At 35.9% G+C, this 16,472-nt stretch overlaps 1 protein-coding gene and 1 long non-coding RNA gene across 2 annotated transcripts; one reads left to right on the top strand and one right to left on the bottom strand.

The window, feature by feature from the left end:
* Positions 1-374: 374 nt before the first annotated feature.
* On the bottom strand, positions 375-9,947 carry LOC307146637. The gene is made up of 4 exons (XR_013819137.1): positions 9,760-9,947; positions 3,721-3,776; positions 1,545-1,619; positions 375-1,454 (listed from the first exon to the last, which is right to left on the bottom strand). It is a non-coding gene; the product is annotated as an uncharacterized lncRNA (long non-coding RNA).
* A 239-nt stretch (positions 9,948-10,186) lies between these two features.
* Positions 10,187-13,215, top strand: pvalb3 (parvalbumin 3). Its single transcript, XM_079850825.1, has 5 exons — positions 10,187-10,292; positions 12,022-12,089; positions 12,496-12,628; positions 12,731-12,840; positions 12,947-13,215. The coding sequence occupies exons 2-5, from the start codon at positions 12,029-12,031 to the stop codon at positions 12,970-12,972; spliced, it is 330 nt and encodes a 109-aa protein (XP_079706951.1). The 5' UTR covers positions 10,187-10,292; positions 12,022-12,028; the 3' UTR covers positions 12,973-13,215.
* The last annotated feature ends 3,257 nt before the right edge of the window (positions 13,216-16,472 follow it).

Here is a 16,472-nt window from a genome sequence, read left to right as displayed (position 1 = left end):
TTTAATGAATGATTTACACAATTTTTTTCTGCTTATGTTTCATGCAGTGAAAGTGAACGGTGACTGGGGTTGCATTATGCCTGAGATCCTGCACTGTAAAAATTAAAGGTGCCTGGAGGAACCTTTTGGGGTTCTTCACTTTGCCACACCGGGGGAACCGTCTGTAGATCCTCTAGCCGGCACCCTTTAAAAAGGGGTGGTTCTCTGAGGAACCACACAGGTTTCCTGAGGAACTCTTATATGAAGCACTGTGTGGAACCACTGTGGGTGCCTCCAGGAACCAATTTTTTTTTTTTTTTTTGTATTAAATTAATTTCATGTTGTTACTACGGTTACCATAAACTTCTATTATAATAAACAAACTGAACCAAATACAAAATAAGAATTGTTTATTACATATTTTAGATCCATTTTAATACATACACTTCAATGCACTTTAGATTAATATCAATGAATACACACAAAAAAAATTGTATAATACATAAGTAACATGAATAATCAACCATGTGTATACAATAGGCTACACAAGAAAAGACATCTCAACAACATGCACAGAAAACACATGTTCCATGTAATAAATCAATGTAAAAAATTAAAATTGACTAATTAAAAATGTCCATCCTCACTTAATTTTAAAACGTGTTTCAGTTTGCTTAAGTCTGACGCTACTGTTTCCAAGTCCAAAAGCTCTCTCAGATGCCAAAAACAAACAACAGTGCTAATATGCACTCATTGTTCTGTAATATTCCTGAAAATTATGATCCTAACCTTTATATCTATTCTGAAATCTCAGATGGTTAGTTATTCAGCTATTTTGAATCATAAAATGTTGAAGTCTGGGATGCCGTTAGACTGGAGACTGTAATGTACACTATGGCTTTTGAAAAGCTTAAATGTGTGACTTGAATCAACAGTTCCCATAAAAGGTTGTTGAGTATTCTCAATATCTAGAAACAAGATAAAGGAAGTAGAGTAGAGGCTTCGACCCGGAAACAGTATTCCTTATGTCACAACGAGCAGAAAACATTTTCCATTTGAACAGAGTTAAGGTGCAGTAAAATTATCTGTTGTTCTGTGAATGTTCACTGGTGAATTCAGTCATTTCAATAAGAATCCACACGATCAGCAATTTTGTGTGGTGCTTCATACATTACATTGCTACACTGCTGACAATGGTCAATGGACCTTTTTGCCTGTGTAATGTCACGGAATTCACAAATGTGACCGCACATTTACTCGCTGCAACATAAAATGCAATCAATTATAAAATCTTCACAAGGGACATGTGAGGTACTTAACGAATTAGAAAAGTGAAAAGGTGCATCAGCTTCATTTTCTGTTTGTTTTTCCTCTTTTCTAGTGGATGGTCCAGGCACTTCAATGATTTTCAGGTCTACAGGAGGATTTTTATTCTTGTTCAAACTTCAAACTTGTATTTCAGTTTACCGAGGTCCCTGCAAAGTACAAAATTTACTGTTAGTAATGTTATTAAAGTGATAGTTGTGAAATGTAAATAATTTCCTCAGCCTTGTGACATTCCAAACCTGTTTGACTTTCTGTCTGTGGAACCCAAAAGCAGATCTCAGGCATAATGCAACCCCTGTCACCGTTCGCTTTCACTGCATGAAACACAAGCAGGAAAAAAATTGTGTAAATCATTCATTAAACCATTCTTATGTACATTTGTCTAGTTCAATTCAATGAAACAATTTATGTAAAAATGGTTAAGCTCCAAAAATGTCCCAGAAAAGATCCTAAAAATAATCAATGAATTCACAACTCATGTGTTATGGTTTGTGTTGTAAGTCTTATGAAGCCATTTAATAGCTTTTTCCTTTTTTTGTCGAAAAAGACCAAACTTGAAGTTATAATTCAGGGTTCAAATGTCTTATATTCAAATGCATATGATTAAGGTATAGCCTATAAAAAATGCATAGCATTATTGGCTCCAAACCTGTGATATTACATGAACAGTGGCGGTCTTAACATAGAGGCATAGGTAGGCGGCTGCTTGGGGCCCCCTACCAGCGGTCTTAGTAGGGGGGCCCCCAACCAACCTCAAAAAAATAAATAAAAAAGCCCCTTATCCCCTTATCATCATGAACGCTTCAAAAGCATGGTAAATTGTATTAATATTCTTAAGAAATACGTTGAAACGTTGAAGTAGTAGTTAAAATGTCCAGTTCATGGTTATCCGTCTCTACACCCCCGACATTCACAATGAAATGGACTAGCCCGTAACGGTGTGCGGCGCGAAAGATAAACACGCAGTGACAGGAGGACTGGGAAGTACACAAACAGAGACGAAAGAAGACGAGTCTAAATGCGAAAATAAAAGAAAAAAGCGAAAAGACGCCGATAAGTATTTGGCAACGCTGCCAAAGATGACAAACTTTTTTACGGCTACTGTTGGGGATACAGGAACAACAACGTCCAAAGCGTTGAACATGCCTCTACAGGAGCAGCATCTAACGTTAAGTGGCGCTAGGTGAGAATAATGTTAACACACTCACATGGATATACGTTGATTTGCTTGGAGCAAAATGCAACATCACCTCTCCCAAGTTCGCCCCTCTTACGTTACCCTTACTATAAATACCTTTTTTAGCGCTTGTAAATGTGACGTGACAGATCCCTGGCGGCAGGTGAACCGAATCGATCATCTCTACTAGCTAATAGTGAATAAACACGAATGAACAATGTTGAAAGATACAGTACAACTTACCGAATTGTATATTCCTCATACATAATATCGATCAATCAGTGTTTTTCAACCGCGGAAAGACGTCAATAAAACAGCTGGAGAACAATTATGTCACATAACGTGACGGAAAGCCGTTTAATGACCATAATATATGTTATAGCATGTTAGTTGGCTAGAAAAAAGAGCTATATAGTATTTTGCTAAATATGTGTAATATATTACATATTTAGTATATTTTTACTTATATTATTAAAATTGTTATTATAATAAAAACGCATTGTTTAATTTGAGTTATTTTTAACCTTAATACTACCAGCTGATAGGGCTCTCTTTATGTTACAGCATTATGTGAGGTTTTTTTTTTCTTGAGAAAAATTAACGCCTATCTTGTGTACCTAATATATTATCCAAATGAGTCAATATTGAATCAAATCACAATAATTGAATTGAAATCGTGAAATTTGTGTCAAGCAATAATAAAAAAACGTAGCTTACCAGAAATTGTACCATGTAAACATTGTAACATGTCTCTGTTTAGTTACTAAAATGTTTTGACAATCACAATACTTATTGTGATGCAAGATTTTTCAGGTGTTATCTGAAACCTTATTCTCTGTTGGGTGCCATCTTGACTAGGCCTATTAGTTTGTGTAGTGCTACACTTTGTGTGTTCTCTGCTTTCCATCTTCATTTTGGAGTAAAGAAATGTATGCAGGATTTAAAGGGAAAGTTTTTTTTTTACCTCTCCAACATTCACTTCCCTGTCGATTAGCTTTACCTGCACCATTCAGTCGGTAATTTTTTTTCCGTTCTCTTTTAAAGATCGAACGGGGGGGCCCATACATACTTTCGCCTTGGGCCCCCAATTTGCTAAATCCTCCACTGTACATGAATGTAACATGAATGAGATTTGAGAGCATGAGGGAAGAAGATTTTCAGAGAATAACTGATTAAGAAACAAGTACACAGTCAAACAATACAATTGCACACAGAGTTCATAGTAATAAAGTACTTGCATGTGGTGCAGGTTACTGTAATTCAATGTTGCCACTGAAACATTGTACTGGTTGTTCTGGGGAAACAAAACAAAGCTGATTATTCACAACATAATATTTATTGACCACTAAATGGATTCAAAATGGTATTTGAGAGAATGAGGGCACCTGTAGTAAGTAAAGTTAGGCTAAACAAAAACAGACCAAACTATATTAACCTGCTTTTGTTATTCATAACAAACGCCAATGACGAAATAAATTAGTTAGGCTATATCAGCAATTTGAAGACACAGTTGTACAGAATATGTTGAATTGAATGACTAACTTTAAATCAATCTAAGACAACAAGTCAATAATTTCCATTTGTTCATTAGATCAACGTAGTTAGCATCGCGGCTAAAACCTTCATACCAGATACTGTACAATAAACGAGTGGTAAACACTGTAAAAACGTAGTAATGTATAATAAATTTAGTTTATATATGCTTTAATACGTATGTAGCCTTAATGTAACTAGAAATACTATTAATACAGTATAATATATAATTTAAAATAAAATAAAATAAATAAATTTAAATTTATTTAAAATAAAATGAAGAGATACATCTTCATTCCTTCCCATACCCACTAACATTTCCCTTAGTTTCAGATAACGTAAGCTAGCCAAACTGAGCCAAAGCTTCTGGCCTGGTTGCAAAGTAGTTGTAGAGTTTTTGACTGCATCAATAATAATGTATATGATGGGCTATATATTAAATGTTCTAGCCTAAAAATGTTAGACGAGCTTTCTTCCAACTTACCTTCTCCATCATCACGACGTGTGTTCGCGCGATGTTGTTGGTTACCTAGTAACGAACGTACGGTGGCCGAGAATGTTCCGTCAACTTCCGTGTGTTCGCGCATCTGTGTTGCCTATTAACGAACGCAATCTGGCCAAGATACGCGCTGGCGGCAGGAAACTTCACTTTGTGTGCCCGCGCCTCGTATACAACGTTATATATAAAGCTTGCATGACATGCTTGGTTGGCATTGCCTTTTCAGCGTGAGAAATACACGGTGTGGCGTGTGAGCGTGTGAACTGGTTGAATTGCGTGTGTCTCATGGCCAATGCGTGAGACTTGAGAACCCTGTATGTGTGTTTGAATATATAGTGAGTATTTATATTTCTTTGGCGAGTTTACAAACCTTGTAACGGAGAACCGAACAAACGGCGGAACATGCCGCAGGCTTTGATGAGGAGAGCCGTTACTTTCAAACCCGACGACGTCGATCAGCTGAGCTTTGTTGCGCGCGAGCATCACTGAAGCGACGACAGCAGAGGAATAGCAGCAGTTTCGTGACTGAATAAACTCTTTATCCTCCTGGTTCTTCTTCTTCAAATAATAATTTATGAAGAAGTAAAAAATATTATTTTATTACTATTATTTATTCAATAATAATTAATGAATTTTTATTATTAATATTATTATTTTTTAGTGTTGTTGTTTAAGGTTTAAATTAATCAATAAAATAGGCCTATACTAAATAAATGTAAGCCAACCAGGTGAAAAAGACGTAGCTAGGCTGTTAAATGTATTAAAATGCATTAAAGTAGGTTATATTTGTATTGTAGGCCTACTAAAAACACACTCAAGTACATTTTTAATAGTAGCCTACGTATTTTTCACCTGGGTATGTATACTGAATCAAACTTAAGTAATAATAGGATAATAATAATATCATTCTGGCCTCACTGAACCATTGGGTTCCTCCAGATGCTGGTTTTAACATAAGAGATCCTCCAGGAACCACTTAAATGTTAAAAGATCTTCCAATAACCCTTTTATCACATTCAAGTTCCTCTATTTTCCCCCAAAGCACTTCGAGGTCTCATAGTAATGAAAAGGTGACTCCAGAACCTCTGAACTAAATACAAAGTGCTTAAAGGATCCCATAAGTTCCAGAAAGAACCTCAAATATTGTCAATGCTCCTCCAGTAACCCTATAGGAGAAAGAGCTTTGAGGCACTTACATTACATTTTTAAGTTCCTTGAGTATCCGACAGGATATTTGAGGCTCCTTTAGTTTTTACAGTGTAGGAGGCAGTGTTGCCAGATGTACGATAATTATCGTATTTGTACGATAATTTTGACCTCTGTACGATGTACGATCAATAATGGAAAAAATCCTATAATGTACGATAATTTCAGAACTGTGTGACACTTCAAATGATGGTCGTTGTAATAGGACTTCTCATTGATCTAGCTGTGGATTCTACGTCTACCGGGGGAAGAACGTGTAGAGAGAAGGAGCGAGAGACCTTGCGTATGTGTGCTAGTGTGCCTCACGAAGCGCATGTAAGGACCCAACCAATCAATTGTAAGTGCGGGCGGGCTTTTATCTCCCGAATCAGAACCGACCCCCCCGGTTGGAGATTTCTTGACTCCCAGAAATGACTTTGTGCAGGTTGGGATGTCTGTCATTTTCATGTCGTTGACTCGTGTACGATAATTTTCTTCCAAATACGATAATTTTGAGCTTCTGGTATGATACTTTGACATTTCCAATCTGGCAACACTGGTAGGAGGTGTCCATGAGCTTGGAGCAGGAGAAACGTTTGCTAGGTATTCTGATTAATTATTTTGTAATTTTGCCTCCACGTCTCCCCGATTGCCCGCGAGCTTCTCCTCCCGTCCATACGGTAATCTCTCTACTGTGCGACAGAGAGTCGCGTGGTTATGACGCAATCGTTAGCCTACTTTTACAAAAACTGCTTCTACGGGGCCATAACATAAGCTACAAGGTAATGGAGCATTTTATACATTGTCGTGTTTCTTTAGAAATAAATAATGGACAAATGGAGTCTTCAAACGCCTCAGATGTAAAGTTATTCGCTGTTAAAGTGACGCCAAAATGAATGGGAGTCAATGGAATGCTAACAGCAGGTGAAGTTCTGCTACAAGATGGTGGCACGCGGCCGGTTTCAACTTCCGGTAGACTTCCTTCCCGCTTGGTTCGAATGCCGGTCGCCATGTTGCCCCTGTATCTTGAAACTACATTAGCCAAAGAGGGACATACCTGTAAATTCAAGCTTCTCCTTTTGCGCTTTACACTCAGTGACAGAGACGAATGCGAGGGGGAGATTACTCGCGACTGCCGGCAGATTTGAAAGATTGCTGATGGAGGATCACGCCTATTTTCGAGGAAATGTAGCAGAGTCGCCAAGGAAGCGAAAGAGAGAATTAAAACGTCAACGCGACAGGCAAATCAGCAAGACCAAAGTCAATACTGGAGTAACTTTTCCCAGATGGAAAGAGCTCATGAGGAGCAAAGATTTTAAAACGGACGCCGAAGTTGCCTGCTTTCTTCTCAACAGGTAATTCAGCCTATTTGTGTAAATTCTAAGTTTTATAGTTGCTTGTCTAACCATAGCATGGTTGTGCATAACGCCAGAACGACCTCTAGTATAACTTGCGTTACTTTTCCTCGCGTCAATGGTGAAAAAGTATTGTTTACCTTGTAACATAAATCTGTGCTGCAACGGATCACAGGTGATAGTTTTAAAGGCACAATTGGACGAAGTCGAACTGGAAGCCATGTTAATCTTGGAATAATACGGCCACCGTAGGAGTTAAAACGCCCTCGAAATTGAAAGGAACAGAAACTAATATTCACTGGGTAGTCATATACAATTTCACCGCTAGATGGGGGAAAATATCACACATTGTAGCTTTAACTCTACAGTGGCCGTTCTGACTAGTCAAAACATAAGACTAGTAAAATAGCAGTTGTGACTAGTAAAATAAGAATAGTTACTAGTAACAATTACAAAAGATACTAGTGTCTAATAAATAGGTACTAGTATCTATTGAATAAGTACTAGTAGCTAATTAATAAGTACTAGTAGGGCCTATCTAATTAATAGGTACTAGTATCTAATGAATAAGTACTATCTAATGAATAAGAACTAGTAGCTAATGAATAGGTTCTATATCTATTTAATAGGTACTAGTATCGAATGAATAAGTAGAATGTAATAAATAAGTACTAGTACCTAATAAATAACTACTAGTATCTAAAATATATGTACTAGTCACAAATGGAATACATACTAGTCAGAACCGAATAGTTGATATCTGAATGACAGATCCCCATAGAAGTCAATGGCAATTTTTTTTTATTTGTTACTAGTAACAAAAGAATAGTTACTCACTACTGAAATAAGTACTAGTATCTAATGAATAAGTACTATCTATTTAATAGGTACTAGTATCTAATAAATATGTACTAGTATATATTGAATAAGTACTAGTAGCTAATAAGTACTAGTATAATTAATAGGTACTATTATCTAATAAATAAGGACTAGTATCTAATGAATAAGTACTATGGCAAGCCGTTTTAGCTTAAATTGTACACAGCATTACTCGTCGTAATTGCATTTTTACTAGTAAGAATTAAATTTGAGAGCTCTACAATTAAATTTTTACTAGTAGCAATTACAATTAGAGAGCTCTCTAATTCAATTATTACTAGTAAAAATTACAATTAGAGAGCTCTTTAATTCAATTATTACTAGTAAGAATTACATTTACAGAGCTCTCTAATTTAATTCTTACTATAGCAATTCCAATTAGAGAGCTCAACAAATTAATTTTTACTAGTCATATGTCTCCATTGACTTCCATTCATTTTTAATTACGGAGCTCTACAATTGAATTGTTACTAGTAAGAATTCCAATTAGAGAGCTCTATAATTGAATTGTTACTAGTAAGAATTCCAATTAGAGAGCTCTCTAACTGAATTATTATTAGTAACAATTCCAATTAGAGAGCTCTACAATTCAATTATTACTAACAATTCTAATTAGAGAGCTCTCTAATTAAATTCTTACTGGTAAGAATGCAATTACAGAGCTCTCTAATTGAATTTTTACTAGTAAAAAAATTAATTAAAGATAATTGCAGTAATTTGCAGAGATCTGTAATTGAATTAAAGAGCTCTGCAATTGCATTCTTACTAGTAACAACTGAATTAGAGAGCTCTCTAATTGAAATTGTTACAAGTAATAATTCATTTGTAGAGTTCTCTAATTGTAATTGCTACTAGTAAGAATTGAATTGTAGAGCTCTCAAATTTAATTCTTACTAGTAAAAATGCAATTACGACGAGTAATGCTAGGTACAATTTAAGCTAAAACGGCTTGCCATAAAGTACTAGTATCGAATGAATAAGTGCTAGTACCTAAAGAATAAGCACTAGTATCTAAAGAATAGGCACTAGTAGCTAATGAATAAGTACTAGTACGTCTTAATGGAATAAATACTAGTATCTAAAAATAAGTAATAGTAGCATGAAAATAGATACTAGTCGGTTGAAATGATTAAATGTTAAAACGGCTTGCCATAGACGCTTGAGAAATGCGAACCGAAAGCTGAAATCACTGATCAACGATGATCTGTGAGTTTGCATTTACCATACATTTCCAAAGCACACAGTATCGACTGAAAATACTATGATGGCCACCTCATCCGTCAGTTATGGTGCATTTGATTCATGCGCTTCCTATTGTCTCCAAAGCTTGTGAGATGATTTGCTATTTACACGACTGTATAGCGAACTTGGTTTAATTCTCTCAGGCAAAATGACCTTCCATGTTATCTTGTTATCATGTTATCTTCCATGTATCTTTTCCATGTTGAGTTTTTGTACTAACCAGCCGCGACACGCAACGATTCTATTTTAGAAACGGTTTCTATTTTTTCTGCGACGTCGCGGCTGGAACAACAAACACAAAGTGTGGCAATGATAATCTAGGTACTGTTTATGTGCATTATTTAATGATAAAAGCATGCAATGTGACTTTGAATATCATTTAGTGCTCCCAGTTATAACTGTAAAAGCAACAATGGATAATTCACCTCAGATCTTGAAATTAAACAAATGGAAACAAGAACGTTCAAACTGTGATCACACAAGTGTATTCATTGACAAAGATTGTTTTAGTAACTCTGTAGCCTATGTATTTTTTAATAATGTTTAAATGGTGTAATATTTGTGAATTTGATTATGTAGCCTACTTATCCATTTTCTTGCGAGTGCCGTCAAGATTACTCTCTGGTGCTGTGCACTTGCCGCGAGACTCCGCCCACACGCTGTTTTGATTGGCTGTGCGTTTTGATTGATTTTGAGGCATCTCGCAGTCGCGTCGCGTCTATAGTGTGGACAGACAAATTATTTGTCGCTGGAATTTTATCGCATCGCGTCTGGTTAGGGCACGGTGTAACTCTTGCCCTTGATTGTCAGAATATCTACTACAGAGGGCTTTCGTCCTCGTATATTATGTTGGCATCGTATATTATTAGCTGGCGCGATATTAAGGACTTATACGTAGCCTACATTTCAAGCATCTTCATTTAAGAGCATATAAATAGAATACCCTGACTACTGGGCAAATTTTTCAACCAACTGCCCCCCATGCGGTGTCCATTACATTATGCCTTTTCTCCTATTTCGGTTGAGTAGTAGTATATAAGGTGGAAGCCATGGAGTTGTTGATCACTGCAGGAACCAGTTTCATCTTTGCGAATCCAAACCCTAAAGACAACTAGAGGTGAGTGAGTGTCTTCTCAGGTCACAATATCTTGCAACGAGCAACAACGGCCATACGACTTCGGGCTGATCCGGAGAGGATGGGTTGACTTATTAAATCTCGGCCACATGGAGTGGGAATAATTTTGTCTTGGAGTTTGGACGTGTTTAGATTTATTCTCTTTATTTCTATTTCTCTTTATTAATCGGTTTGATGGGTGAGATTTATAATGTATCATTCTAAGACTATTTCATTTTATTTATCCATGGCACATGCATTTTGTTTTGTTTTTTTATATGGAGCCCAAAATGACTTGTTTGCATTATTTAAGTAAATTATTTTATTTTATTTTTTATTTTTTGTTGGGCAATTGATTTTTTGGGAACACTTTACAGTAAGGTCTCAAATGTTAATGCATTAACTAACAGAGAGCAATAACCTTTGTTAACGTTTTAAAATATTTGTGTTCATGTTAGTTGACAGTGCATTAACTAATGTTAAAGATACAACTTTGGATCTTAAAATGTCTTAGAAAATGTTGAGATTAACATTAACTAAGATTAATAAATGCTGTAGAAGTATTGTTAATTATTTTTTGGTTCATGTTAAGTAATGTTAACTAAATTAATCCTTATTATAAAGTGTTTTTAATAAAGAAAGTTGGCCATAGGAGTGTAAAATAAATTTTAAAAGTTAAAGGGATAGTTCACCCAAAAATGAAAATTCTGTCAGTAATTACTCACCCTCATGTTGTTCCATGCCCACAAGGCTTTCGTTCATCTTCGGAACACAAATTAAGATATTTTTGATGAAATCTGAGAGCTGTCTCACTCCATAGGCTTCTAAGGGATCGAAACTTGCTGGCTCAGAAAAGTTATTAAAGACATTGTTAAAATAGTCCAAGTGACTACAGTGGCTCAACCACAAGTTTATCAAGCGACGAGAATACTTTTTGTGGGCCAAAAAACAACAAAAATAACGACTTTTATTCAACTATTCATTTTCGTCTGTGTGGGCCTGAATGAATTCACGCAGTGTAACAGCGCAACGCGTCTGGGTTGTACGTCACCACGTAGGCTCACTATTGGCCGACGCTGGTCATGTGTGTGATGCGTGTGACGTACAACACAACACAGTTGAGCCACTGTAGTCACTTGGACTATTTTAACAATGTCTTTAATAACTTTTCTGGGCCGGCAAGTTTCGATCCTGTAGAAGCCTATGAAGGAGTGAGACAGCTCTCAGATTTCATCAAAAATATCTTAATTTGTGTTCCGAAGATGAACGAAAGCCTTACGTTGGAACAACATGAGGATGATTGATTACTGACAGAATTTTCATTTTTGAGTGAACTATCCCTTTAAGGAATCTTACACTGGTTCAAACTGAATGTGTATGATTTATGTTGAAGTGTTTGGGACATGGCTTTTAATGGTAAGCTTTTTGTTTTTGCAATCAGGCTCTCAAAGTATATCAAAATTTGAATTTAGATTTATGGGCCAATATATCGGTTATCCTCTTTCAAATGTAAAGAATTATCGATTACTGGTATCGGCCAAAATTTTCATATCGGTGCATATGCAATGACATATGCAATGACTGCCGTTGATCATTTGCCAAGCATATATTGGAGCAAATAGTTTCTGATGACCTGGGTGTCTGGAGTAGGCTTATTATAAGGCTGAAATTATACATATAAAAATTCGAATTAATATATCCAAGTAAAATGAAACCCTCTGCCATTTTTTAGGCTAATCATGGCATTCGCTGGTATTCTGTCTGATGCTGACGTCACTGCAGCCCTGCAGGCCTGTCAAGGTAACCTGCATGTTTCTGGACCGTCCTATTGACCCACAACCTAAAGCGAGAACATCAATTTCATGTCGTCCCAAACCCACTTGACTTTCTTTTTTGCGTGGAACAAAAGGCAGAATATTAGGCACTGAAAGTCTCAGTCACTATTCATTTTCATGAATGGACAAAGACTGAGACTGTCATTCTGCCTAACATCCCCTTCTGTGCTCCACAGAAGAAAGTTGTGTGGATTTGAAACAACATGAGGGTGTGTAAATGATGACAGTATTTTCAGTTAACGTTGTAAATATCATTTGTTAGAGCTTGTCATGTTTTTTAAGACCCTTAAATCAAATGTTATTCTAAGTCCTACATGTAGGCCATTTATCTCCACCATCATGCTAAGAAAGCTGATTAAATTACCTTCCAGCTGCTGACTCCTTCAACTACAAGACCTTCTTCGCCAAGGTTGGCCTGACCGCAAAGACCCCCGACGACATCAAGAAGGCCTTCTACATCATCGACCAGGACAAGAGCGGCTTCATTGAGGAGGATGAGCTCAAGTAAGTCCAGTCTTAAATCATTTTCATAATAAACTGACCTGGTGTCTACTGGTTCAAACCCTGGAACAATGCTTGAGGTTGATTGTTTGTTTGTGCCTTCAGACTGTTCCTGCAGAACTTCTCCGCTGGCGCCAGAGCGCTCAGTGATGCAGAGACAAAGGCCTTCCTGAAAGCTGGAGATGCTGATGGTGATGGCATGATTGGAGTTGATGGTGAGGAATTTACTCCTTGTTGAATATATAAAAACATAATTGCTAAAATATAATACCAGCCACTCTACATTGTCTTCTGATTATTTGTTTCTGCTTAATTTTACAGAGTTTGCCGCCTTGGTCAAGGCATAAATGGCACCTGACCAACATCTTGCTGACAACCAGTATCGTAGCCTGAGATCGCCACTTTTTTATCTTGGTGGCTGATTTTTATACAGAATTCTGACTGTTCACTCCCATGCTGCACTCCGTCAACTGACTGTCAACGCCACAAGGTCTTTTGCATTATAGATATGAACGTTGGTTCCTGGAAAATCTTTGATCCCGTTTTTGGGAAAGGAAAATGAGAAAATAAATACTATTTTTAAATTTTGAGTCTTGTCTTTTTATTGTTTGAATATATTACAATAGAATGCAGCAAGAATTACATCAAAGACTAATTCGCCACTGGTTCCCTCGAGATTTTTCCCATAACTTGAGGATACTTGAAAATTGTTCTCTACAACGTGAACTACATACACTCGCACCCCAAACGTTCTTATTTAGTTACTTATTAGAAACATACGTTTAAAAATTAATAAACATAACAGTTTCAAAGTACGCATTTTTGATATGGGTGTGTAATGATTTACATTGTAGAGCAAAACGTTCAAGTATTGTCAAGTTGTGTTTACCACAGACTTTATTTCACTCATAAATTGAAAAACACCATTATAAAAACCCATAGGAAAATCTCGAGGGAAGCTTTGATGTTCTGATGTCATCCCTACAGCGCTCTATTCACTGCCATTGTAGCTTAGCTTAGCGATTATAAGAGGTGCACATCTGCAATGGCTTTGTGGGGATCAGACAAACAAAAGGATGGATTTGTAAATACTATAGAATATAAAGATTTAGTACATATTTTAAAGATGGCATGAAACAGAAGTTGCGATAGTCTTTTCTTACCTATGGTGACTTATATCCGAATGAAACAGCTTCGCAAACAAGAAAAAATGTTAGGCGGGACTTGATTTTGTCCATCATGAATTCAGTGGATCATTGGATCATTGTGGTTTGCTATAACTGTTATCTCATGTGAGCAAAGAATTGAATAGAATTTGATTGAAGATTTAGAGGGCACATGAATTAAAAAAATGTGCACAGATAAAGCATTTATAATAAATACTGCTATATTCCTTAAAAAATAAGAATTGTCTATTTTGATTTGGTGACCAAACTGAGGTCTCATATGGTAGTACAATGTGGCCGCCATTAGGTGGTGTCTGGTGCCACATTTTATATTCCTTACACACGCCAGAGCCTCACTACTGTATAAACTTTTTTACTTATTTTAACACCAAAGTGATCTAAGTGTGCAGTTTATTTAGGATTTGTTTTTTAACATTTGTAATTTGATTCATTTTTAATATGTCATTAACGTCAACTGCAGACTCAACAAAACACAGCAGAAGGCATGTTGGCTGTACTGTACCAACAAATTAGAGAATGTAAATGGATAGATCTCTATACCGTAACACTACCAGTCAGTTCAGTGCATTAGAGTGTATTGGTTTGTTGGTCCGGTGGCTCCAATGTCTTGTCTTCCCATTTCCATGTCAGGCCATAGACACTTTGTAATGGCATTTTTTCCTCACTTTCCAGTAGATTATCTACCCAATTATCATAAAACATCTTTAAGCAAAAAAGCAAGAAGCTCTTTTTTATATCTGATGCATTACATTAAAATATGTATATAGTGTGGTGGATTTTGACACAGATTTTTTATATGCACACTAACTTAGTTCTCACATAATAAGATTCAGTAAGTTGTCAATTAGCCTATCTTTGCTATACATATACTTTTTACTTTGAATTCTAACTGATTTTCCTGAACAGCAAACAACTCAGAAAATTCTTTGTCTGTAAAATCAATCATTACTCTGACGGATGTCAGTCAGATTAGTGAGAAAGTAAGAGAAAAGTGTCAAGTTGCATGAGTAGATGATTAGTCTCAGTGTCTAGCTAAGTGGATTGGACTCCTAACTATTTAAAGTTTAGACAAAATTAATCTCATTAAATGTAAAGCTACATTTAAGTCGCCAAACGAACCTGGCAATAAATCAAGCATAAGAATCTGAGTGATAAGTGTGAAACAGCAAAACATCAGCATCAAATACTGTATATTGTTATTAATTAACTGGTAGCAAAAAGTAAACTAAATCTTGTGAAACAGATCAAGGGGTGATTCACATAACAGAGGTCAAACAGTTCATAAGCTATGCCTGTGCATATGGGTCATTCCTAAGAGCGACCTTTTTCATTTTTCAAGTAAAAAAAATGAACATTCTGTCAGACAAAAAAAAAGTATTTAAGTGTAAATAAATCACATTCACCATCTCAGGCTTAATGTGAAAATTGCAAAATATGTTGTTGTGATATTTAACAGCTTAACAGTGGAATGCTGATAATTTATACAAAAATCCAGTGTTCAATACTTTTATTTTTACAGTACAAAATGATAACAGGGTTGACTATATGAAGTCATCCATTAATGAAAAACCTAACTTACTATAACAGGTGTTCCAGTAGCTCAACAGTGCTACCAAAGTGATGGGTTTGAATCCCAGGGAATGCATGTTTGTGTACCACGATTCCAATATATGCCACTATAAAGTTTAAAAATGACAAAATGATAAAAGACACTTAATTGAGAAAGAATGAGGAAGTCATTATGACAGTTTTTATTTATCATTATTACAGTTTTTTTCAGTCGCTAACAAGCGTTTGTCCAACCAGTGTTCACATTTTCAAAACTCTAAACACAATTAGCACAGCATCAGTCTTTTGTGGCCATACCATTCACATATTTCTTGTATTTTTCACACAATATGCAGTCAGTGAACACATTTCCATAATGCTTAAATTTTCTTAACAGACAAGCTATACCTCCCAACAAAATTATAGAGTGTTTTTGTAGTATTTACAAATGTTAACACACAACATCCCACAACAGCAAAAACAATATTCCAAACCTTAGATACAGTATGGACTGCATTTATTTACCATTTACATGAAACTTTTACCATTTTTGTAAATTTCATGATTTTAGCAAAATGTGATTTTGATTGCTAGCAAAATGTGTTGCTTTTGAACAATGTCATGAAGAAACAAGCTTTTCGAGTCCATATGCATCTTCCTGTAATGATGCTGAAAATCCAGCTTTTCATCACAGGAATACTGTAAATTACATTTTACACATGACATACATATTTTTAAAAAGAAATCAGTTATTTCAAATTGTACTAATATTTTACAATATGAAAGTTTTTTTTAAAAAAACCTCTGCTTCTGCAATGATATCAGTTCAAAAACAATATATCAGTGAGAGAGTCAAGGAGCTACAACGACAATATGTCCAGATATAGTGTAGCCTACTGTATATTCAATTCAATGTCCAGTTCTATAAGCTTTGCACTTTGCAAGTAGGTAACCTACACAGTAATATGTTACAGTACAGTATAGTATACAGTGATGATATGATTTACATAAACTTTGTTTTGAGAGTTATGGAATTGGAGGCCAACCAGGCCCCTCATGAATTCATATACATAGATGAGGCAGGATTCAATCTGGCCAAAAGGCGTCGACCT

Source organism: Squalius cephalus, assembly GCF_949319135.1.
Source record: "Squalius cephalus genome assembly, chromosome: 19".
Taxonomy (NCBI): domain Eukaryota; kingdom Metazoa; phylum Chordata; class Actinopteri; order Cypriniformes; family Leuciscidae; genus Squalius; species Squalius cephalus.
This window is presented reverse-complemented; position numbering and strand designations above follow the sequence as displayed.